Raw genomic sequence first — 26,259 nt, 5'->3', positions numbered from 1 at the left:
GACAGATAAACTTCTGTCTTGTATGACTCCCTGTAATTTGGAGTCTCCTTGTTACAGTAATTGTAGCCTGTAACATAATTAATATATCTGACTACATGAATAATTTCAAAATACTATAACTGTAAAAAGAAATAAAATATATTGATAATAAAATAAAAATTCATTTCTATATGTGTATGCTTGAGAACAACTACATTTGAAGACATAATCAGTAAGATAAATGCCAGTCATCCTTATCACGAATAAATAAGTTTGGATAAAGTCAATCTGTACTGGTCTATAGAAAAATGTACCAACAGAAGTAGTGGTGGACATAATAACAGAAACTACTTTTTTTTTTTTTTTACTTATAACTTTATTGTAGACATACTTCATTCATTCCTTTTTTAAAAATATTTTATTTATTTAGAGAGAGAACGAGACAGAGCATGAGTGGGGGGGGGAGGGTATAGGGAGAGGGAAAAGCAGACTCCCTGCTGAGCAGGGAGCCCGATGCAGTGCTCCATCCCAGGACCTTGGGATCATGACCTGAGCTGAAGGCAGGCACTTAACCAACTGAGCCACCCAGGTGCCCCATACTTCATTCATTCTTTTATTATTCTTATTAATTTACATATCTGACTTCTAGACTGTAAGAAAGTATCTGCATTTCCTTTTTTTATTTATTTAAGTTTTAGATAGTTAACATACAGTGCAATATTGGTTTCAGGAGAATTCAGTGATTCATCATTTACATACAACACCCAGTGCTCATCATAACAAGTGCCCTCCTAATACCCTTCACCCATCTAGCCCATCCTGCACTCACCTCCTCCATCAACCCTTGGTTTGTTTTCTATCATTAAGAGTCTTCTATTGCTTGATTCCCTCTCTCCTTTTTTTCTTTTCCCCTTCCCATATGTTTATCTGTTTTCTTTCTTAAATTCCACATATGAGTGAGATCATATGGTATTTGTCTTTCTCTGACTGACTTATTTCACTTAGCATAATATACTCTAGCTCCATCCATGTCATTGCAAATGGCAAGATTTCATCATTTTTGATGACTGAATAGTATTCCATTATACACACACACACACACACACACACACACACGCTAAAATACTGAAATATTCTGAAATATGGCTTTTTGTCTAACATGTTATACTTCAGTATTATTTGAATATAAACATATTCCAATATATATGTGTATATACATATACAATGAATATAACATATATTCATGCCACACCTTCATTCATTCATCAGTTGATGGACATTTGGACTCCTCTATAGTTTGGCTAATGTTGATAATGCTGCCATAAACATCAGGGTGCATGTATTCCTTTGAATCTGTATTTTTGTATCATTTGGGTAAATACCTAGCAGTGCAATTGCTGGATGGTAGGGTAGTTCTATTTTAAACATTTTGAGGTATCTCCATACTGTTATCTAGAGTGGTTCTACCAGTTTGCATTCCCAACAACACAAGAAACAACAGGTGTTGGCAAGGACATGAAACTACTTTTAAGTTAAGTAGTAACAGATCAGACATTTTACATAATGAAAGAAAAGAAACTAATCTTAATTGAAAGAGAGATAATATTCCAAAATAAATTATAGAATGCCCAAGCATAGAAAATGAGAAGTATTATATTCTCCCAAATGAGTCTGGCAAAATAATTCCCTATAGGGGAAATAATTCTCTGTGTGCTATGACATGAGATGACCTAGTCACAGAAATCCCACAACACATCAGGGCCACATTCAGTCTCTAGTACTTGAAAATAATTTGACCATAACTTTTAATACGTGAGGAAAGATGTCTTTTTTTTTTAAGATTTTATTTATTTATTTAGAGAGAGACAGGAAAAAGAGAGTGCAAGTGGGAAGAGGGCTAGAGGGAGAGAGAGAGAATCTCAAGCAGATGCCATGTTGAGTGCGGAGGCTGACACGGGGCTCAACCTCACCACCCTGAGATCATGACTTGAGCTGAAATCAAGAGTGGGGCACTCAATCAACTGAGCCACCCAGGTGCCCCAAGGAAGACTATCTGGATAATCTTGATAATAAATTACAAAAAGAAGCAATTTATTACATAAGATATAATAAAGAATTTTAAGGTAGACTTTGGGGACAGTATCAAAGTAAGATTGGAAAACAACAGACTATCTAAAAATAATTTCAATCTGTAATATTTGTAACAGATTTCTTAGCATTATTCTAAAGTGTTACAAATATATAAAGGGTAGTAATACTATGAAATATTTCTAAAGGTTTATTTTTTGAAATTCAAAGAGATCAATACATTTATCTGTCAATTTACTAATATTTGATTTTAAGACTGTTAAAAGGCATCACAAATTTCTTGTTTCAGATTTGTAAATGTTTTCCATGTTATCTCAGTAACTGCACTTCTACTCTTTACAGCTAAATATGTAGTTAAATATGTTCCAATATGTTGAGTAGAAAATAAGTAAATTATTCAATAATTTCTAGAACAGTGTGTTTATTACATTTCAGTTTCCTGCTCTATAATAAGTCTTCTAAATTCCTTGGCTTTTTGTCTAACATGTTATACTTCAGTATTATTTTGTATTGAATCACTACACAATTAACGGTTGACCCTTGAACACCACAGGTTTGAACTGCACAGACCATTTACACACAGATTTTCTACGGTACAGTATTGTATATGTATATTCTCTTCCTTATGATTTTAACATTTCCTTTTCTCTAGCTTACTTTATTATAAGAATACCATATATAATACATATAACATACAAAATATGTGTTAATTGTTTATGTTTTTATTATGGCTTTCAGTTGACAATAGGTTATTAGTAGTTAAGTTTTAGGGGAGTCAAATGTTATACATGGGTTTTTGACTGCAGCAGTCAGTGCTCCAACCCTGTGTTGTTCAAGGGTCAACTGTATATTTGTAGTTTGTTGAGTCTAGCAGCACATTCAAAAGTCATGCCAAATGCATGACTTTTTGTGATACAGTTTTGTTCCATGCATTGCAAGATAGTTAGTTTCCTTACCTTTGCCCAACAAAAAGCCCTGTATTCCTCCAAACCACTGTAGCCCAAGACACTTCTACAAATTGCTAACACACTCCAAGACACATAGGGAAGTGTCTCTCAAATTATCTGTGTTAAAGGATCAGTTTTTCCCCCAGTATGCCCAAGATCTATAATTCTATACAATTAAAAATGTTACTAGGAAAAAAGTGGAATAGAAAATAAATACAAAATATAAGTTCCATTTTATCATTACACTCAACAGACAAAAATGACTCTGTTGAATTACTATACAAGTTTCTAAATGGTTCCTGTCAGTTTTTGCTCTTAGCTCATTGCAGACCAATAATAAATAGTTCACAGACTAGCTCTGGTCCACGGATCACACTTTAAATAGCACTGTCCTAGAGACAATAGTACCATAGTCATTGAGAATCACTGGTAAAAATAAAGCAATATATAGAAATGTTAGTTATTATCTTTATCTTTTTTGATTCTAAATATCCTTTAGCAGAGAATAAAATAAACAATTCCACCCACATTAACAATCGTGCACTAGCTCACACGTTCCTGTCTAAATGGTCAGACATACACACAAGTACTATTTCCTTTCCTTTTAAGTGACAACCTTGTCTTCTATGATATGGAATTCCTCTCTGCAAGGGTGCAACAACATTATTTAGCCAGTGAAAAGTACAGAGTACTTTTACAAGTCAAAAAGCAAAAAGGTAAAACAAAATCAGATTTTAAAAGGACTCAGGATAAAAATAAATAAATAATACAAAAATAAAAGGATTCATGATATATACATACTCAGAATACAAAAATGATGCTTACCTTGTTGCCTGTCCATCTGTAGGTTTGTGACCGACATTTTTTCTGTTCTGCCAGGTCACACTCAACCTTCCCTGGGCCCACCCTGCACCAACCCCACCATTCAACACAGGAAATACTAGAGGGATAGGCTCTCCTTTCAATCACAATCCTTTTTCTTATGACATCAATATATTATTTGTCTAAAAGAATTTGATTTAAGCATTGGGTCTTTCTCTTTTTAAGTACTGTCCTGTTAAGAATACTGTCATTTGAGGAGAATGTCAAAGTTCATCCTATCCCAATCATAGTTCTGTTTTTTTTTTTTAATTTATTATTTGAGAGCAAGAATGAGAGAGAGAGAGTACATGAGAGGGGAGAGGGTCAGAGGGAGAAGTAGGCTCCTCGCCAAGCAGGGAGCCTGATGTGGGACTCGATCCCAGGACTCCGGGATCATGGCCTGAGCCGAAGGCAGTCACTTAACCAACTGAGCCACCCAGGCGCTCCAATCATAGTTTTGACAATAAGTAGTTAAACATCTCCCTGCATACAATACACAGAATGATGTGTTAAATTTTTAAAATTCTTTTAAAATGCTATTGACTTTACAAATTTTATTTAAAAAATCTAGGTTTAGGTTGATATAAATGGCTGATCTTATTCTCAACTTCAAGGTAAAGTCCATATTAAGCTGTGGTTTTTAATTGTTTAAATTTTCCATGAGATTGCACACATTCCAATAACATGGTACACAAAAAATATTTTAGTATATGAGAGTTTGTACGTGAAATACAATGTAAATAAAAGCAATTGCTAACTTGTTAACTTTAAATTTTTCTACTGTTCTAATTTCTAATAATTCTATAACACTGATATAAGTAGTCATAAATATTACATTTCTAGTGTCAACCTAAGAAAGGAAACATATACTCAACCAACATTTAGAAGAAAAAACTCATTATATGTCATTTTGCTTTTAAATATTAATTCAATTTTCTTTTAAAAATAGCTTTAATCAAATGGAATTTGAAGTCTGCATATTTTATATAATGAAACATGATCTTACCCTTTTCTTGGCTACCACAGCAACTTTGCCATCTGCCTTGGATTTATCTGTAAGATAATAAAGTATGGTTGTTTCAAAAAAATGCCTACACTCCTGTTTAAATAAGTGCAATGTTACACAATTAAAATTTTCTACTTTTCTCATACTGTAGTATGTGTTTTTAATGGTTCTTTTGATCAAAATGCTAACAAACTCAACTTCCCAGAGTAGAACAAAATAATCCAAAAGTAATAGCATTAGGGATTCATATACTTATTTGACAAACCTCCTCCCTTAAATCTAATTAGTTAGATGTTCTCGAGTTAGAATCTAGTGTATCTTATTCTAGGTTCCGGTCAGCTTATGTACTCTCAAGTATATGGGATCTGCACTTGATCTTAGCCAAAAGGCGGAGAAGCGATCAAGTATGTGGGATCTGGAATGAAATCCCAGTGATCTCTACTTGAACATCCACTCCATGCCAGACAGGGGATAAATACTTTACATAGACAGTATCTTATTTAAACTTCATGATAATCTTGCAAAGTATGTAGTCCATCACCATTTCACAGCCAAGAAAGTTGAGGCTAAGTACCATGCCTGAGGCCATGCAGTGGGACCAGACCCAATTGACGGCAAGTCTCTAATCTTTATGCCTGCTGCCTCCATGTGGGATCCCTATGTAACACTCAACAAAAAAGGACTACAGCCAAAGAGAATACAGAAAATTATTTTAAGATTTTATTTTGATATATGCAAACCTGTGTGTGAATTAGTAAAAATTATTGGCAATAACAATTAATAATTGGATTTTTATGGGTTCAATGTTGAATCCCAACTACATGAATTGTACATAAATATTTACTCATACATTTGTTTTATTAACCTTAATATTATGGTAATGAAAAACGAATAGAGCTATGGACATTAGTATTAAGGTTTTAGGATTACATTTAACGTTAAGAACACATAGAAATTAAATTTATCAATATAGGACTATAATTCACAATGAACATGTAAAACTAACAAAAAGAATAAATATCCATGAATATAAGAGTAAATAAATGCTTGCTATCTAAAAGCAAACTTTGCAGTAAGAAACAAATTATTGGCATAAAACACAGAAATCCAGAGAAGCAGATTATTATATTTATACCTATAATTAGCTTGCCACATGTAAACTGCCCTCTTTCCTATGTTTAGCTGTGTGCTTGGAATAATCCCTTCTTCTGGAATACCCTTTTTCTCCCCACTGATGAATTTACAAGACCATTCACCATCACAGATGATTCCTCCACCTAGGAGAAATAACCATCTCTGTTGCAAAACCACAGCATCCCAGGACACAGAACTTTCTTCCTTGTATTATGGTTACTTCTATATATGTCTAAGCACTCTGCAAAACTAGAATGTGCCTTAAAGACAGGGACCATGTTTTATATAAAGTAGATGCTCAATATTTTTTTATAATTAAAAATGTACATGTATTTTATTCAAAATCTTATATGGATCTGAAATATACATTTTACTTGAACAAACTAATATAATTTATTGATTAAAATACATATAATGTTTACATGATATAAGTTACTATACTAGACAGTGTAAGGTATAAAACACTGTATATGTTCTCAGGCCTTTAGTTTCTTTATTGATAAACCAGGAGTAATTAATTATTATCTTATTGGTATATTATGAGATTCAAATAATAGAATTTACATAAAGTTCCTAAAACAATGTCTGGTAGCTAATAGATTATCAACAATGTTCTCTTTCATTTTAGCTAATAAAGACATTCTAGGGGTGCATGTATGTGTATGTGTTTGCGTGTAAGAGAGAGAGACAGAGAGAGCTAATCTATGGAATACTAGCAAAAATAGTTTAGTGATGACATATTTTACTACTGTATCATCTTGTTAAGTGATTCTATCATTCTCCCATTTAAATAATTTGTTTTAGTCTTTTTAACATAGTTGGAAATAAATTGATAAGTAATGATAAAAGAGCAAAGATTATTGAAATTCCATAATTATTTCAAATTTATAAAAGGGCCCTGATGATAATTACAAGATAGAATAAATTCTGTTGTAGCTAAAATTTTTTTCTTTTCTCTTTTGAAAATCGCTAATAATGATAAAAGCCATGATGAAATATCAACATGTACCCCTGCACAAAAAGGAAACTCAAAAACTAAAACTAGATCCAATGGACCCTGATCATATACTGAGAGTTAATAAAAAAAGAATACAAATTCTCCTCAACATATACATCATTCTTATGTAAAATTTCCAGTAAGGAGACAACTGTGAACAGAAAGAGCCAAACTGCTGTTCAAGGAACATTTTATGTTGAAAAGTTGCACAACCTGGTACAACATAGAAGTGTTTTGGGGAGTATCAACAACCACTCTGATTTTCAAAGGGATTTGCCAAAGGGAGAAAGTCTGATGTAATGCTGAGAAACATTACAATCATTAGCAATTTTTCTATTAATAACAGTAAGTCCATGTTCAACTTCAGCAACATTAAACACTTTCTAAGAGCTGAATTTTCCCTAGTGCGAGAAGTTTAATTTCCTCCCTTCAGAAATCTCTGCATGTAGGGACCCTCACACAGAGTGAAAAGCAGTTAACAGGAAATGTAGATCTGGATAATTAAAAGGGTCTTTACTCCACTTCTGAGCTATAGCCACATCATAGTTTTAAAGTGCAAAAGAGGGGCTCCTGGGTGGCTCAGTCGTTAAGCGTCTGATCTTCGGCTCAGGTCATGATCCTAGGGTCCTGGGATCGAGCCCCGCATCGGGCTCCCTGCTCTGCAGGAAGCCTGCTTCTCCCTCTCCCACTCCCCCTGCTTGTGTTCCCTCTCTCACTGTGTCTCTGTCAAATAAATAAATAAAATCTTAAAAAAAAAATAAAGTGCAAAAGAGGAGTGGCAGGTAGAAAATGACAATGTTCCAAGCCAATAGAGGTGGTTATGCCTCATGACTCATAACAGATGTTAAAAATTTTTTATTTATAAGGATATTAGAGAGGAGTACAAATATTAACATAAATCAATGGCTTCTTTTTTTAAAAAAATATATTTTTTAAGATTTTATTTATTTATTTGACAGAAAGAGACACAGCGAGAGAGGGAACACAAGCAGGGGGAGTGGGAGAGGGAGAAGTAGGCCTCCCACTGAGCCGGGAGCCTGACGCGGGGCTCGATCCCAGGACCCTGGGATCATGACCCGAGCCAAAGGCAGATGCCCAACGACTGAGCCACCCAGGTGCCCCTAAAAAAATATATTTTTAAAGCCCATCCATTCATGGCCTCAGAAAATCTGTCAGTCTACGCTTCTTTAAAAATGACAGCTGAAAGAAAGCATTTTCTTAAAAAGGTAGAGGATAGGTCCAGTTTCCTATCTGGCATGTAAAGAGCTTAGAAGTCACATTCCATCCTCACAACAAGTAAAAAGCTGAACAAATAGAAAATTAATAACTCTTCTTAGATCCCTTAGAGAAGTGAGGTCACAGGGCAAACCACTGCCCCCAAATTTGGAGAGACAGGTGAATACAAAGAATCACAACTTAATGGAGCAGAAACCTCCACAGGAACTAGCGCTGGGGTAGGAACACCTGAACTGTAATTGATGAACTGCTGGAGCCTCAATGTGAACAAGCTGAGAGAGAGAAATTCTAGGGGGGACCCAGTCATGCAGGAGGGAAGCACACTTTTGTGAGTTTACCTACAGGAGCTCTATCAGGTTCTCATGGTGAAGACTGGAGAAAAATACCTTTGTGCTTCCTCAGTGGGGAAAAAAAAAGTAACCATTTTGAAATATGCCAGGGCATTCAGTTCTTAGCAGTTTGCCCTCAAGATAAACTATTTTACCAGAGCCTCACCTATTGTGGTTTTTCAGAACCTAACCAATTAGTGGGAAGGGAACAAATCTAGCCTGCTGGAGTCTTCCATGTGGGGGGAAGGGAAATATCCAATTCTAGCTCCCCTTTAGCCATCATGTACCATGTGAGGGGGTGAAAAGAATGAGAAGCACTTGTGCGGCTCAAAGCCCAGGACTGAGACCTATGCATAGAGCTATAGACTGCCCTCTCCAGCCCCACATGCCTTACCACTACACTACTAAAGGCTTATTTACCACAGTTTCTTTTACCTGGTACATCATGTTTGCCTTTCCACAAAAGATTACAAGGCATACTAAAAGGCAAAAATAATTTGAAGTGACAGAGTAAGTATCAGAAACAGACCTATATATGTCAGAGATGTTGGAATGATCAGACTGTGAATTTATTTATTTATTTTTTCTTGGTGTTTTGCATTTTCTTTCTTTTTTTTTAAATTTTATTATGTTATGTTAGTCACCATACAATACATCATTAGTTTTTGATGTGGTGATCCACAATCCATTGTTTTCGTATAAACAGTGCTCCATGTGCTCCATGCAGTACATGCCCTCCTTAATACCCATCACCGGGCTAAGCAATCCCCCCACCCCCCTCCCCTCTAAAACCCTGTTTGTTTCTCGGAGTCCATAGTCTCTCATGGTTCATCTCTCCCTCCGATTCCCCCCCTTCATTTTTCCCTTCCTTCTCCTAATGTCCTCCATGCTATTCCGTATGTTCCACAAATAAGTGAAACCATATGATAATTGACTTTCTCTGCTTGACTTATTTCACTTAGCATCATCTCCTCCAGTCCCATCCATGTTGATGTAACAGTTGGGTATTCATCCTTTCTGATGGCTGAGTAATAGTCCATCGTATATATGGACCACATCTTCTTTATCCATTCATCTGTTGAAGGGCATCTTGGCTCTTTCCACAGTTTGGCTATTGCGAACATTGCTGCTATGAACATTGGGGTTCATATGGCCCTTCTTTTCACTACATCTGTGTCTTTGTGGGTACAGCCACTTTGGAAAACAGTGTGGAGGTTCCTCAAAAATTTAAAAATAGAACTACCCTATGACCCAGACTGTGAATTTAAAACAACTATGTTGAATATACTAAGGCTCTAGTTTTAAAAGTAGGCAACATTCAGGAACAAATGGGTACTGGAAGCAGAGATGGAAATTCTTTTTTTTTTTTTTAAGATTTTATTTATTTATTTGAGAGAGAGAGAGAGAGCTTGAGCACAAGTGGGGGGGGGAGCAGAGGTGGAAAGAGAGGGAGAAGCAGACTCCCCATTGAACAGGGAGCCCGATGAAGGGCTCTATTTCAGGACCCTGAGACCATGACCCAAGCCAAATGCAGATGCTTAACTGAGCCACCCAGGTGCCCCAGAGAGATAGAAATTCTAAGAAATAATAATAAAAAAAGAAATGCTGGAGATTAAAAATGCTGTAACAGAAATGAAAAATACCTTTGATAGTTTCATCAGTAGACTGGACACAGCTGAGGAAAGAATCTGTGTGCTTGATGATATATTAATAGAAACTTCTAAAACTGAAAAGCAAAGAGAAAAAAGACTGGAAAAAAAAGAACAGAATATTCAAGATCTATGGGAAATCCACAAAAGTATAATTTATGTGTAATGGGAATACAAGGAGAGAAGAAAGGAACAGGAGAGATATTTGAAGCAATAATGACTGAGACATTCCCCCAAATGAATGTCAGATACCAAATCAAGATCCAGGAAGCCCAGAGAACAATAAGCAGGATAAAAGCTAAGACAGAAAATCAAAGATAAAGAAAAATTGTTGAAAGAAGCCTAGTGGTAGGGGGTGCCTTATCAATAAAGGAGCAAAGACAAGAATTTCATTCAATTCCGCTCAGAAACCATGCAAGCAAGAGGAGAGTGGAGTGAAATAATTAGTGGTAAGAGAAAAACACCAAATTACAATTCTGTACACTGTGAAATTATCCTTCAAAAATTGAGGGATATATACTTGAGAGAATTGGAGAAAGTGATTTGTTACTACTAGTAGACTTACCTTGCAAGAAATGTTAAAAGAGAAGGAAAATGATGTAGAGCAGAAACTTGGATCAACATAAAGAAAGGAAGAGCATCAGAGAATGGCTAAGTGAAGGTAAAATATAAACTTTAAATTGTCTTATTCTTTAACTGAAAACAATTTGTTCAAAATAATAATAGCAACAATATGTTCAATTTAGGAAAACCATTTTCCTAAAACTTTTTTTCCCTAAAAAGAGTTAAAAAGAAAGCATAACCGATATGCTGAGAGGAAATAAAATCATATAAAATACTCAATTAAAACCAAAAAGGTGGAGAAAAAAACCCACAAAAAGGTGAGGTGCCTAGGTGGCTCAGTTGGTTAAGTATCTGACTCTTGATTTTGGCTCAGGTCATGATCCCTGGGTTGTGATATCAGGCTCCATGCTTAAGATTCTCTCTTTCCCTCTCCCTCTGCCTCTCCACCCCTGTCTCTCTCCCTCTCTGAACAAACAAACAAAAACACAAAAGGCAGAAAAAGTGAAAGAAAAAGGAACAAAGAAAAAGGAAAACAAATAGAAAACAGTAACACGTATGATAGCTATTAATCCAACTCTATCAATAACCACTTTAAATTTCAATGGTCTAAATATACCAATTAAAAAACAAAGACTGTCAGAGTGGAGTAATTATATGCTGTCTAAAAAAAAAAAACTCAGTTTAAAATATAAAGACACATAGGGGCACCTGGGTGGCTCAGATGGTTGGGTGTCTGCCTTTGGCTCAGGTCATGATCCCAGGGTCCTGGGATCAAGCCCCACATCAGGCTCCTGGCTCAGCGGGGAGCTTGCTTCTCCCTCTCCGTCTCCCCCTGCTCAAGCTCTCTCTCTCTCTCTGTATCTCTGTGTCTCAAATGAATAAATAAAATCTTAAAATATATATATATATAAAGACACACAGAGGTTAAAAGTAAAAAGATACAGAAAGATATACCATGTTAACACCAATCAAAATAAAGTTATTTTAATAGGAGTAGCTACATTAATTTCTTTTTTTTCACATAAAGAATCATTTTAATAGGTGTGTTAAATATGAGGTTATTGTCAAATATTAAGTTACATCTTACTAAGATATACAATTTTTTAATTTTCTGCTTTGTCATTTGATTTCTTAATGAACAGACCAACAAGAATCTTTGTACTAGGAGTAGCTACGTTAATTTCAGACAGAGCTGGCTTCAGAGGAAGGAAAGTTATCAGGGATAAAGAGGAGCATTACCTAATAACAAAGTCATCATTACCCCAGGAAAGACATAATGATTATTAATACAACTGTGTCTAACAACACAGTGTCAAGGCAGGTAACAGAAAAATTGATAGAACTCAAGGAGAAATAGATGAACTCACTATTATAATTGGAAACTTCAGCAGAAATGAACAGGTCCAGCAAGCAGAAAACCACTAATGACATGCAGTAGTTCCCCTGTATCTGTGGGAGATATGTTCCGAGACCCCCCTGTGGATGCCTGAGACCATGGATAGTAATAAACCCCTATATGTACTGTTTTTCCTATATATACATAGTTATGATAAAGTTTAATTTACAAATTAGGCAGAGTAAGAGATTAACAACAATAACAACAACAGTAACTAATGAAAAGAACAATTATAACAATATACTATAACAAAAGTTATGTGAATGTGGTCCCTTACTCTCTCAAAATATCTTATTGTACTATACTCATCCTTCTTGTTAAGATGTGAGATAAAATGCCGACATGATAAGATAAAGTGAGGCGAATGACACGGGCATTGTGACATAGAATTAGACTACTACTGACCTTCTGACAATACATCAAAGGAGGATCATCTGCTTCCAGACCATGGCTGGCCACAAATAACTGAAGCCATGGAAAGTGAAAGTGCAGATAAGAGGAAACTACTGTAGTTGAACTCAACACCATCAATCAACTGAATATAATCTACATCTATAGACTACTTCATCCAGCAAAAGCAGAATATACATTCTTCTCATGCTCACTTGGAACATTCACCAAGATAGACTATGTTCTGGGCCATAAAATACACCCTAACTCATTTTTAAAAATAGATATCATATAATAGTCTGCTCTCAGACCACAGAATTAAACTAGAATTGAAAAACTGAGATAACTAGAAAACCCCCAAATACTTGGAGATTAAACAACGCATTCCTAAATAACATATAGGTCAAAGAAGAAATCTTAAGAGAAATTTTAAAATATTTTGAACTAAATGAAAATGAAAATACAATTTATCAAAATTTGTAAGACACAGTGAAAGCAGTACTCAGAGGGGAATTTATAAATGCAAATATTATGAAAGAACAAAGACCTAAAATCAAGAAGATAAGTTTCCATCTTAGGAAACTAGAAAAGGAAAAGCAAGTTAAATATGAAGTAAACACAAGAAATAAAAATTAGAGCAGAAATCATTAAAATCAAAAACAGGAAATCAATAGAGGAAATAAAACCAAAAACTGTTTCTTTAAAAAGATCAATAAAATCAAGAAGATTCTAGCCAGTCTAAGGAAAAAAGAGAGAAAACTATCAAAAATGAAAGAGAGGGCATCATTACAGATCCCAAGATATTAAAAGGATAACAAGAAATGCTGTGAATAACTATGCTCACAAATCTGATACCCCAGATGAAATGGACCAAATCCTTAAAAGACACAATCTGCCAAAAGTCACACAAGAATAAACAATCTGTATCTTTTTATAAAATTGAATCAATATAATAACCTTCCAAAACAGAAAGCATGAAGCCCAGATAGGTTCATTGGTGATTTCTATCAAACATTTAAGGAACAAACTATACCAGTCCTCTATAAACTCTTCCAGAAGATAGAAGCAGAGGGAATACTTCCTAATTCACTCACCAAAGCCAGTATACCAAAACCACATAAAGACAGTACAAGAAAACTACAGACTGATTTCTCTCATGAACATAGATGCAAAAATCCTCAATAAAATATTACAAATTAAATCCAACAATGTATAAAAAGAATTACATACCATAAATAAGTGAGGTTTATCTGAGGTATACAAGACTGATTCAATATTCAAAATCAATTAATGTAATCTGTGACATCAACAGGTTAAAAAAGTCACATGATCAGATCAATAGATGCACATAAAGCACTTGACAAAAATCCAACACCCATCCATGATAAAAACTCTCAACAAACTAGGAATAGAGGGAAATATCCTCAATTTGATAAGGAGAATCTATAAAAATCCTACTGCTAACATCATACTTAATGGTGAGAAACTCAGAGCTTTCCCACTAAGATTAGGAATAAGTCAAAGATGTTCCCACCTCACCACTCTTTTCAATATTGTACTGAAACTCCTAGCTAATGCAATAAGAAAAAAAAAAGGAAATAAAAGGTATAGATTGAGAAGAAATAAAACTGTGATGACATGATTATCTATGTAGAAAATCCAAAAAAGAATAAAAAAAAACCCCTCCTGGAACAAATAAGTGATTATAGCAAGGTTGCAGGGCACAAGGTTAACACACAAAAGTCAATCACTTTCCTATTTACCAGCAATGAAAAAGTAGAATTTGAAATTAAAGACACATTACCATTTACACTAGTACCCCCAAAGTGAAATACTTCAGCAAAATTTAACAAAATATGGACAAGATTATATGAAGAAAACTACACACCTCTGATGAACAAAATCAAAGACCTAAACAAATCCGAGTATTTTCCATATTTATGGATGGGAAGATTCAGTACTGTCAAGATGGCAGTTCTTCTCCACTTGATCTATAGATTCAGTGCAATCTCAGTGAAAATCCCAACAAGTTGTTTTTTGGATATCAACAAACTCAATCTAAAGTTCTTATGAAGAGACAAAGATGCAGAATAGCCAACCCAATATTGAAGGACAAAGTCAGAGGACTTGGCCCTACCTGACTTTAATACTTATTCTAAAACTACAACAATCATGGCAGTGTAATATTGGGAAAAGAATAAAAAAAAAAAAAAAACAGATCAATGCCAAAGGACACAGACTCATTTCTAAATATATAATTTTGTTTTAATATCTACTTGATTTAGATGTTGAGCTGGAATTAATCTGACTTAACCACTATACCAAACAGAATAGAGAGCTCAGAAACAGACCCAATATAGTCAACTGATACTTTACAAAAGAACAAAGACAATATAATAGAGAAAAAATGGTTTTTCAACAAATGGTGTTAAACAAATAGATATCTACATGTCAAAAAAATGGATCTAGATATAGACCTTGCACGTTTCACAAAAATTAACTCAAAATCACAAATCTAAATGAAAAATGTAAAACTATAAAACTTGTAGAGGGTAACATAGGAGAAAATGTAGATGACTAGGGTATGCAGATGACATTAGATATAGCATCAAAGGCAAGATCCACGAAAGAAATAATAAACTGGATTTCATCAAAATTAAAATTTCCACTCTGCAAAGAATACTATCAAGTAAATGAGAAGATAATCCAGTGTGGGAAAAAGTATTTACAAAATAAATGACAAAGGACTGTTATCTGAAATATACAAAGAACTCTTTTTTTTTCAGGTTTTATTTAAATTCTAGTTAGTTAACATACAGTGCAATATTGACTTCAGGAGTAGAATTCAGTGATTCATCATTTACATACAACACCCAGTGCTCATCATAACAAGTGCCCTCCTTAATCCCATCACCCATCTGCCCATCCCCCACCCACCTCCCTCCATCAATCCTCAGTTTGTTCTCTATCGTTAAAAGTCTCTTATGGTTTGTTTCCCTCCCTCTCTCTTTTCTCCCTCTCCCATATATTCATCTGTTTTGTTTCTTAAATGCCACATATGATTGAGATCATATGATATTTGTCTTTCTCTGACTGACTTATTTTGCTTAGCATAACATAACTCTAGTTCCATCCACATCGCTGCAAATAACAAGATTTCATTCTTTTTGATGGCTGAATAATATTCCCTTGTAGATATACACCACATCTTCTTTAGCCATTCATTAGTAGATGGACATTTAGGCTCTTTCCATAGTTTGGCTATTGTTGATAATGCTGCTATAAAGATACAAAGAACTCTTTAACACTCACAATAAGAAAATAAACAATTGAATTAAAAAGCAGGCAGTGCACAGACACCTCTCCAAAGAAGATTTATAGATGGCAAATAAGCATATGAAAGGATGTTCATCATCATATTTCATCAGAGAACTGCAAATGAAAACATCAATGAGGTACCACTGCAGACCTAATAGAATGGCCAAAATCCAGAATACTGACAACACCAAATGTTGGCAAGTATGTGGAGCAATAGGAACTGTCATTCATTTCTGGTGGGAATGAAAAAATGATGCAGCTGCTTTGGAAGATAGTTTGGCAGTTTCTCATAAAACTAAATATACCCTTACCATATGAAATGGGTATTTTTTACATATCATTTACTGATCCTGCAGATTTCAACAATGAAAAGAGCTGCATCAAACATAATAGTGTGCCAATTTCTGTAGGGTAGGAAGAATTCAGGCCAAGAAATTATTAGTCTTTATTTGTGGGTTGGAAGAAGACATTTTGGGTTAAAGAAATCCTCAAAGTTGCTGGGATGAAATAAGTTGTTTGCCTCTAAGCTACTCACCTCTTGTAAAATATCTGAATAATGTCTAATTACCTCTCAAAGTTACTTTTGAACACAGTAAGAAGCTGAATATGTACTAGAATTCACCATGGAAGCTAAGGGATTACAGTGCCTATTTTGGTGATAGTAAAGAGTGAGTATGAAGTGAGTGAGCCTATTATGGCAAAGACTGAATTCCTGTAAGTGTCTTTGTGCCCCTCCATTCTGGCTCCTTTGGGGACAAGAATCTCTTTAGGCAGAGACTCTCTATAATCAGACTGAATTACATCAAATTCTGCATGCAAAAGTCAGCAGGCTTTCAACAAGAAAATGGTCTACTGCAAAACCAATGAGAAATAACCCCCCTCCATAGTCTCTGGACAAGCAAGAATGCCAAAGGACACAGACATAAATACACAGCACATACAACAATGACAGAGACATAGTTCCATATTTATTGAAAGAGTGTGTCTACTGCTAATGTGAAATGGCTATAATATAACTTTAAAAAATAACTGACTATATTATTTCAAGACATTAATATTAAAAAACCTAAAAAAAACCCCGAAATATTTCAAAGTTTATTTTGGTTACACAAGAAAAATGTATACTCCATGAAAAGAATAAAATCGTATTTGTGACAATACAGTGAGTTCAACCTTTACTGATAATAAACAGAGACATTATATTTTCAGCACAAGGAATAAAATCACATTTATGGTAATAAATGTCTCTTTTCCCAGTCTCAGAGTAAACCAGAGTAATGTGCTTGTCATTCTTTTCCACTCTTTTAAAATCTACTTATTTCCTTTAAAATCTAAACTTAGGTAGCTGGGTTAATATTTAAATTTTTCTCAAATAAAATATTTTCACATCTAGGTTTTAAAAATATATACATATTATATTCCAAGAAGAAAAAAATATCACTCTTAAAATTCAGTCAGCACTAAAAGGCCAGATCCTCTCATAATCTATTTTGAAATTTAAGATGATCACTTTAGAAATTAAGATGATAATTATTATTATCACTAAGAACATATTTAAGTTTATTGAAAATCATTATTTTAAAGATTTTATTTACTTATTTGACACAGAAAGAGAACAAGTAGGGGGAGCAGCAGAGACAGAGGGAGAAGCAGGCTTCCCACCGAGCAGGGAGCCCAATGCAGGGCTCGATCCCAGGACCTTGGGATCATGACCTGAGCCAAAGGCAGACACTTAACGACTGAGCCACCCAGGCGCACCGAAAATCATTATTTTTATGTGACAATCATATTCAGAATTAAAAATGTGTCCTTCCTACTATAATCCCTATGATGAATCCATTTAAAAAGCTATCTATAAACCATAATATTTATGATTCAAGGGCACTTTCTTTGAAAATGACCTGAAATCTTACCCTATCTTTTCACCTCATTAAAAAAGTTGAAGATTGTTTTTATCTCTGCCTTGAATTTCTTTAAAAATAAAACATTTTGAAAAATACTTTGTTCTGAAAGAATGCAGCATATGCAAGTGAAAGTTTCACCCCAGAAATATAAGGCCACAGCTTCTAATTTTGAAATATATACTTTGAAATACACAAGAGAACTTAAATAGATAGTCTAAAGGTAAAGAAGATGAGAGAAGCATTTAAATAGAATGTATGTTTAGTCACTGAAAACAGTTTCAAATACATACTATTAATCCATATAAAAATTTTTTTCAGGGGACAACGATATATTCTTATGAAGAGAAAGAGATTTTTTTAAATGTGCAAATGTATTTTGGAAAGCATGCATCTGAATAAATCCTCATTTTGGGGTGGTAAAGAATAATAAAGCTCATATACCCTGTTTGGATAGGCGGCACATTTCCAGTCTTTGCTCATGAGAATATCCATAGAGGAGGTAGGCTTCTTGTAGTGCACTTTTATACCATTTCTTTTTTTTCTTACATTTTTCTGGCTAAAGAAACAGAAAAATAATAAGACTCATTTCTAAATATATAATTTTGTTTTAATATCTACTTGATTTAGATGTTGAGCTGGATTAATCTGACTTAACCATTATACCATATATTAGACTTTGGCATATGATTATTATTTTATTATTTTAGAGTATACCAAAGTTGGGGAAATCTTGTACATTATAAGTCAAAGGGTCAGATTCTTGATTCATTTAGATAATATTTTAATATGATTCATCTCACACTTTAAAACTTACAAAAAGGCCACCAAAGTAACAAGTGTGTATTAATATATCTTGTTAGAATAATTTGATTCTCTTTTAAGAGCAATGATAGTGAAGTGGTATAAATTGAAAAGCCAAGTTTCTTATTGTAAGAAAATTAATTCTATTCACATCCAGTTTTGGTGTTATGACAGGCAGGTCACATATTCATACAAGTTCCTTAAACTTTTGCCCCAATTTCTTCATCTGTAAAATGTGGATAACAGTATATAGATCATAAAGTTTCATGAGTATTAAACAAAATAATAGTTTTCTTGCATAGTATGCACTCAAAATGTTATTCTACTTGAATTCAGTACTTTTTCTACATATAAATTAATTTAAAAAATATTTTGAAAAGAAAAACAAGAGTAAAAGAACCTCTATGTTAAAAATGACAACTGGCTCCATAATTTTTCCAATGTTATTTTAGAACTTGCCTAAAAAGTTGTTTTTTTTTTTTTTAAGATTTTATTTTTAAGTAATCTCTATACCCAACCTGGCTGGGGCTTAAATTTACAATCCCAAGATCAAGGGCTGCATGCTCTGACTGAATGAACCAGGCACCCAGAATTTGCCTAAAAAGTTTTTTTATAATGCTTTTAAATGTTACAGTTTATAAAATGCATACCACCGTTTTTTTTCCTGGAAACTTTACCATCAAAAAGAATACAGGTTTTTATTCTATAATCCCACATTTACCACTTGCATATAATGATCATATCTTTATCTCAGATGTAGAATTCACTCTTTATATAGAAATGTAAATCTATATTCAGTTCATTCAAAGAATGAAACTGTCTATATATTTATTTATTTTTATTTTTAAAGATTTTATTTATTTGACAGAGAGAGACACAGCGAGAGAGGGAACACAAGCAGGGGGAGTGGGAGAGGGAGAAGCAGGCTTCCCGCGGAGCAGGGAGCCCAATGCGGGGCTCGATCCCAGGATCCTGGGATCATGACCTGAGCCGAAGGCAGACACTTAACGACTGAGCCACCCAGGTGCCCGAAACTGTCTATATATTTATTTAAAGCTCTTTTCAAATTCATTATTCTTGGAATCCCCAAATTAATATAAGCTATCTGTTCCCATTACACTTAATATTTTCTTTTAATCATTTACTACATTCTGACTTGTATTATAGTTATTTGTATTCATAACTGCCCCCACCCCACCATAAAATGAAAGGTCCTGAAGATAGAGGCAATAAATACTATTTCATCTTTGTGTCCTCCACAGTACCCATTTGCCTAATCTCATTGTATATCATGTAAGCATTCAGAAAGTGGTTGTTAAATTGCATGTTGTTCTGGACACTGATTTATTTGATATAAAAGCAGTCAAACAATACATTCAAACAAAAATCTATTTTTTTTAAAAAAATCTACTTTTGTGCACAGAGTATTTAAATTTTATTCATTAATTTCATAGAAAAAGGATGAAAAGATAGATAGATACAATTCAAAAAACATTAGAAACTATAAGAATATCTAAGCTAGCATCTGCAGATTTAAGATAATTCCTACCACTCAAGTGTTATAATGATGCTAAATAAGAAATTAGTGAAAAATAGCCTAGAAGCTGATATGGCACTAAACAACTGAAGTTAAGGAAGTTTCTTCAGAAAAACCAATACTGTAGACAGCTAAAGTAAACTTTGGTGAGTTTGGAGAACTAAAACACTTTAAAAAAAAAAAAAATCTGTGTCTGAGATTCTTTGAGAATTTATCAGTAAGTATGTGCCATCTAGTGGTAATACAATTAAACATCTTCAAAGAAAAAAATTAAGACTTTATAAAGAATTTTGAATTCTGGAGTTAGGCTCAGCTATGCATTGTATTTTTCAACTAAAGAAATGATAGGTGCACATCCTAAAGTGTAGACTGTGCCTCCCTACCCATCTCTGGTATTGTTTCTCCCACAGGTACCCATTATTACCAGTTTCTTTTACAGTCTTTCAGAGATACCATATGCATCTACAAACATTTATATCATTTATATAAATACAGCACATTTTACAGACTGTTTGAATAGTTATATATACTTTTGAGTTTTTCAATTTGTCTTACAGATTGCTTCATTTATTGATTGATTCAACATATTCTAAACCCTTGGGATCTATCATTGAAGAAAACAGATAAAGCTTACATTCATTCTCTGCAGTGTAACAGACAATTGATAATAAGCATAACAAATCAATAAAGCCTAGAGTATGTTATAAGAGGTTATAAGTTCTATGTAATAAAGAAAAGTTAAGGCTATAAAGTAGTCCAGGTAACTCTCATGAAAAGGTGACATTTGAACAAAGACCTGAAAGAGGCCAGGGAGTCAGCCACATAGCTATCCCAAGAAAGAGTACTCCAAGCAGAGAAAAAACTACTCTAAGATGGGAGAATACAAGTGTATTTAAGAAGCTTCGAAGAAGGGCGCCTGGGTGGCTCAGTTGGTTAAGCGACTACCTTCAGCTCAGGTCATGATCCTGGAGTCCCGGGATCGAGTCCCACATCGGGCTCCCTGCTCAGCAGGGAGTCTGCTTCTCCCTCTGACCCTCTTCCCTCTCGTGCTTCCTATCTCTCATTCTCTCTCTCTCTCAAATAAATAAATAAAATCTTTAAAAAAAAAAAAAGAAGCTTCGAAGAAGCCAAGCTGGTTGAGGCTGAATGAAGAAGGCAAGTAATAGGGAATGAGGTCACAAAATTAACAGGGGCCAGATCATGGAGGTCCTATCAGGCCACTGTAGGGAATTTGTCTTTTATTCTGAGTAAAATGGGAGCCATTCCACAGGTCTGAGCAAGAATTACATTTGATTTGATTCAATGTTTTAAAACAATCATTGATTGTTTTGACCAGAATAGACTAAACAGGGGCATGCAGATATAAAACAACTAGCTACTGCAATAATCTAGGCAAGAAATTATGGTGGTGTCGACCAGGATAGTGGCAGCCACTGTGGTAAAAAGTGGTAGGATTCTGGACATAATATGAAGGTAGAGCAAAAGGAATTTTTGCCCAACTGAAAACTGGTTGTGAGAGAAAGAAAGGATGACTCTTAAGGCTTTTGGACTGAGCTAGTAGGATAAAATTTGCTGTCTATAGAGAAGAAGGCTGTCAAGGAAGTGAGACTTGTGGGGGAAGATCAAGAGTGTAGATATGTTGAGTATGAGATGTCTACTGCGACATCCAAGTGGAGATACCAAGGAGGACTGTGGTAAGGGAATCCAGAAGAGAGAATGGAACTGCAGATAAAATTTAGGAATCATCCACACACATGGTATTTAAAGCCAAGAAATTGGATGAGATAACTAAAGGAATGAGGAAATAGATGTACGTATATCCACACATGTGCTATATATGTACCATTATTTATTTGATAAATGCTCTAATAATGAACATTTAGGTTATTTTTAATACTATGCAATTTGAAACAATGCTGTAATAAAAAAATTTGTCCATATGTCTCTTTGCCCATGTGAAAGTGTGCTGAGGAATAAATTCCTAGATGTTGAATTTCAAGGTTTGAAGTATGCATATTTTAAATTTTGGAAGTTATTGTGAATTCACTCTTGAATGAGGTGGTCACAATTTACAATGCCATAAACAGTATGTTTCCTCACATCCTGGAAAACACTTCTGTTACCAAACTTTTAGATCTTTGTCAATATTTTAAGGGAAATATGGTATTTCTTTTTTATTATCATTTTCATTTCTTAAATTTAGTAATTATGAGAAATTTTTAATATTTTTCCAGCTTTGAGATACAACTGACATATAACTACGTAAATTTAAGAACACAATATAATGACTGGATACATGCCATTACCAAAATAGGGTTAGTTACTACTTCCATAAACTCATATAACTTTTGTGCACGTGTATGTAGTGAGAACATTTAAGATCTACTTTTTTTGCAAGTCTACAATACAGTATTATTATCTTTAGTCTCCACGCTGTACATTAGATCCCGGAACTCATTCATCAATTTTTCACATTTTTAAAACCATTTTCTTTTCTACGGAATGATTGTTCAAGTCCTGTGTTCATATTATATTGGTCTTTTTCTTAATGGTTTATAAGAGAATTTTATAAATTAAAAAAGTAATACTTTGCTACATGTATTGCAAATATCTTCTCTTGTTGACAGTTTATCTTTTAGATATTTGTATTGTCATTTTTTGTTTATTTAAATCTTTCATCCTTCTAGCACTAATTTGGATGTGAGGTATGAGGTATAGCTTCTACTTTATTTCTTTCCCAAGTAGCTAGTTATTTGTACCCATAGAATTTATTAAATAATACAACTTTAATTATTTGAATATAACCTTTACCACTAACTATATTTCCAAGTACTCTGGAGTCTGTTTTTGGAGTTTATATTGTTCTCTTTATCTGCTGAATCACTATTAGTACCGACCTGCTTTAACTACTGGAGCTTTATTGTAATTTTATATTTTATAGGTCTAACTCCCTCTTCTATATTTAATTTTCCTGTACATTTTAGCACTCATGTTAAGTCCTTTTTAAAAATTGAGATTGCTTTAAAATTAATTTAGGGAGAATTGACATTGTTCCACATTAAATTTTCTAAACCAAGAAGAGGACTGTATCTTTCTATTTACTTAGGTTTTATTTTCTGCCTCTTAGTAGCCAAGTTTTATTCATATAGCTCTTACACATGCTTCTTAAGCTTATTCCAGTGTATTATGTATGTTTTGTTGCTATTATAAATGGGAACTTTTATCCCTTCATATTTTCACACTGGTTACCTCTCTATAGTAATTTTATAACCGCCACATAACTGAATTTTCTTATTGTTTATAATAGTTTTTTGATTTGAATTCCATGGTTTTTCCAGGTAAACAATCATCTACTAATAAAGGTAACTTTGCTCTTTTTCTTTCCTGTATGTATACTTTTGCTTCTTTCTCTGGCTAACTGCATTAGCAGTTCTACCAGGACAATTACATAATACTAGTAATCTTATATACTTTTAAAAACCCAAATTTCCTACCTGAACAACCAGTGTCTTCTCTAATTAAAATAAAACTTTCAGTTGAATGAGTTCGTGTACTTTCCAAGACATGCTAAAGTGATTCACAGTTACTTAAATAGAAATCTTCTGCAGAAGCTACCAAAAAAATGTTTATTTGTAATCATCTTCATAAACTAAGCTGTTTAAGACATTATCATAATGTTTCAACTGGAATATGCCAAGGAAAGGCATATACTAATTACCAGGGCAAAGTTTGTGAAGGATGAATGAACATCATGCTTGAATGAATTATAGTAATAACATTGTGATTAGGTTCAATTTAAAAATACTATTGTATTTAATGAGATAAATGTTCAACTTGAAGGTTTACATTTTGGACAAAATTCAGCAAAGGAAACAATGCTGTCTTGAATAAACCCAAACTAAGGCAAAAACTATCATTCCCCCCGCCTTTTTAGGAAATAAAAATTTTTTTTTAACAAAAATTATCTCTTAAAGGCATGAAAACATTTTCATTGACCATTTCAGCCAAAAGTCAAGTAAGATAATTAACTTTAGATTTAACAGGAAATTGTTCAAAACCAAATGGTATTAAAAATAAAATTTAAAATTCAATCAGAAAATAACTGCCATTCAAACTCACTCTATCAACTGGAATCTGGAGGTTTCTTAACCCTTGACTGAAACGTACTGCAGCTCTTATGAATTTCCTGGTAACTCTCAGATAATAAAATGTCCCAGAGTTATTGAGTCCCCTGAAATTCAAAAACTAAAATGTCTACTTGCATGTTAAGAGATAAATTCTAAACTCCATTTTAAGTTAGAGCTACTGTCCTCCACAAGCTAGGAGCATACTTCACGCTCAAGTGGTCCTCCTTTTCCTCTACGTGCTTCTCTTTCTCTCCCCACATCTTCAGGGTTCTCTGGGATTGAAAAGATTAGGTGTGGAGAACGGAAAAGAAATTGTAAAAAAATGTTTTTGGCTGCTACCACAACAATTTGGGGTTGGTGCTTTCTCGTTTTAAAGTGTTTTTTATTATGGGGTGCCTTGTGGGTTTTTGGAGAATGTTTTCTACCAATTAGGAACAGCTCCCTTTGACAGAGGAGGTCTTTCTTTCAGCTGATCGCTTTCAATCTCCCACCCCATTACCAATTTTCTGCATTGTTCTGCCTAGATTGCAAAGGAGCAGAAAGCCATCTTGGGTGGGGACCCTTCTAAAATGACCCCTGATTCTTTTTCCCAGGTTGCCTACATCATTGCTCCCCCAAACCATGGGAATGCTGGCCATTCTCAGTGCCTTTAGCTCTTTTCACTCCCGTCAGACCTGATAACCAGATAACTCTTGCTCTGTAAGGTTCTTCAGAGGAAAGCTGGATGCCAGTATGCTATGTTGCTCAAGCTTCAGAGTACAATATCAAGCTCTCAAAAAATCCCTCATACAGGAAAATCAACAACTTTCCTTTTCCCAAGATGGAGAGTGAGGAGGTGTAGGGAAAATACCACAGAATATCATTATTTCCTCCAAAGAAATTTCTGTATGTTCAACCTCAAACCTTTTATATCCTTGCATAAATTGGGCTAAGGGCTGCCAAGTCAGTTTTGGCCCCTCCTTTGCAACATTTAAGTATTTTTGTCTTCATTTTTTACAGTCTTAAAGACATGTCTTTCACTAAAACCTGGGTATATCTAATAATGTTAGAACTTTCAAATTATCTCCCACCCCAAAACAAAACAAAACACAGACAAGTTTTCAAATATACTTAAGAAGAAAATTTTAAAGGCAGCTCTTTAGCAAACTTTCAAGGTGCTACAAGCTTATAAAGTCAAGGATAAAGATCAATGATTTCACATGAAATCATAGAAAGGACTGGACATCTTCAAATTCCAGTAAATTCTATGATCCCAAGAAGGAACACCATGCCTTTCATTGTGCTTATAATACTCTGGCAACTTGAGTTTTCTCAATCAGTTTATTGTATTTGGGGTGGAGGGGGAAATAAGTAATCATCATAGAAAGAGAAAAATAAGTAATCATCATAGAAAGAGAAGGAAGACACACAGACTAAAAATTTGTGTGAATTTATGAATGTAAATAAGATGATTCTTGATAGATGTGTTCTTGGTAGATGAATAAGCATGTAAATATTTGGAGTAAAGATGAGGTTTGAGACTACTAACAGATGGTTAGACAGGGAAGATAGTACCCTCTATCTGAGAAAATTCCTAGCTGTGTCCAAAACTGAAAAGTTTGTAAACTACTGTCCTATATGATCTTGTTTCAACTGAGTATTATTGGCTGACTGCAAAAGACTTAATATCATTTTTACATTTCCCAGGATTTGAGGAAGAAACGGAATGCCCCTTTTATTGAATAACATTTGTGCTATCACCACATACTAACATGGAGTGGCAAAGTCAAGGAAAATAATATATGTGTGTTGGTCCACCCAGTAAGGCCAGAGGAACGAAATCTGCAATCCATCAGAAATTCGTATCTTTTGTTGCTTTGTATTTTAAGATTGCTTCTCTGCCTCAGAGTTTCTCCACCTCAGAGTTAATCAAGATAACAATAACCTAAAGTTGTAGCAGGATAAATCTTATGCCTCAAACTTGAATGTGTAAGCAGTGTCCCATTACTGATTTCTG

General features: G+C 34.2%; 1 protein-coding gene across 8 annotated transcripts in view; it reads right to left on the bottom strand.

Moving 5' to 3' along the window:
- The window catches only part of ZCWPW2 (zinc finger CW-type and PWWP domain containing 2), a 149,898-nt gene that overhangs the window by 28,187 nt on the left and 95,452 nt on the right, over positions 1 to 26,259 (bottom strand). For all 8 annotated transcript variants that reach the window (XM_073901076.1, XM_025883283.2, XM_073901102.1 and 5 more), the window contains 2 exons: positions 18,240 to 18,354; positions 4,882 to 4,928 (listed from right to left, as the gene is read on the bottom strand). In XM_073901076.1, the coding sequence (XP_073757177.1) occupies positions 4,882 to 4,928; positions 18,240 to 18,354 (162 nt within the window). The remainder of the gene's footprint in view (positions 1 to 4,881; positions 4,929 to 18,239; positions 18,355 to 26,259) is intronic.

The sequence above is a fragment of the Callorhinus ursinus genome, unplaced genomic scaffold (genome assembly GCF_003265705.2).
Source record: "Callorhinus ursinus isolate GAN/ISIS: 27379988/994484 unplaced genomic scaffold, GSC_fseal_2.0 scaffold1, whole genome shotgun sequence".
Taxonomy (NCBI): Eukaryota; Metazoa; Chordata; class Mammalia; order Carnivora; family Otariidae; genus Callorhinus; species Callorhinus ursinus.
The sequence above is the reverse complement of the archived record's forward strand: the minus strand, read 5'-3'. Positions and strand labels throughout refer to the sequence as shown.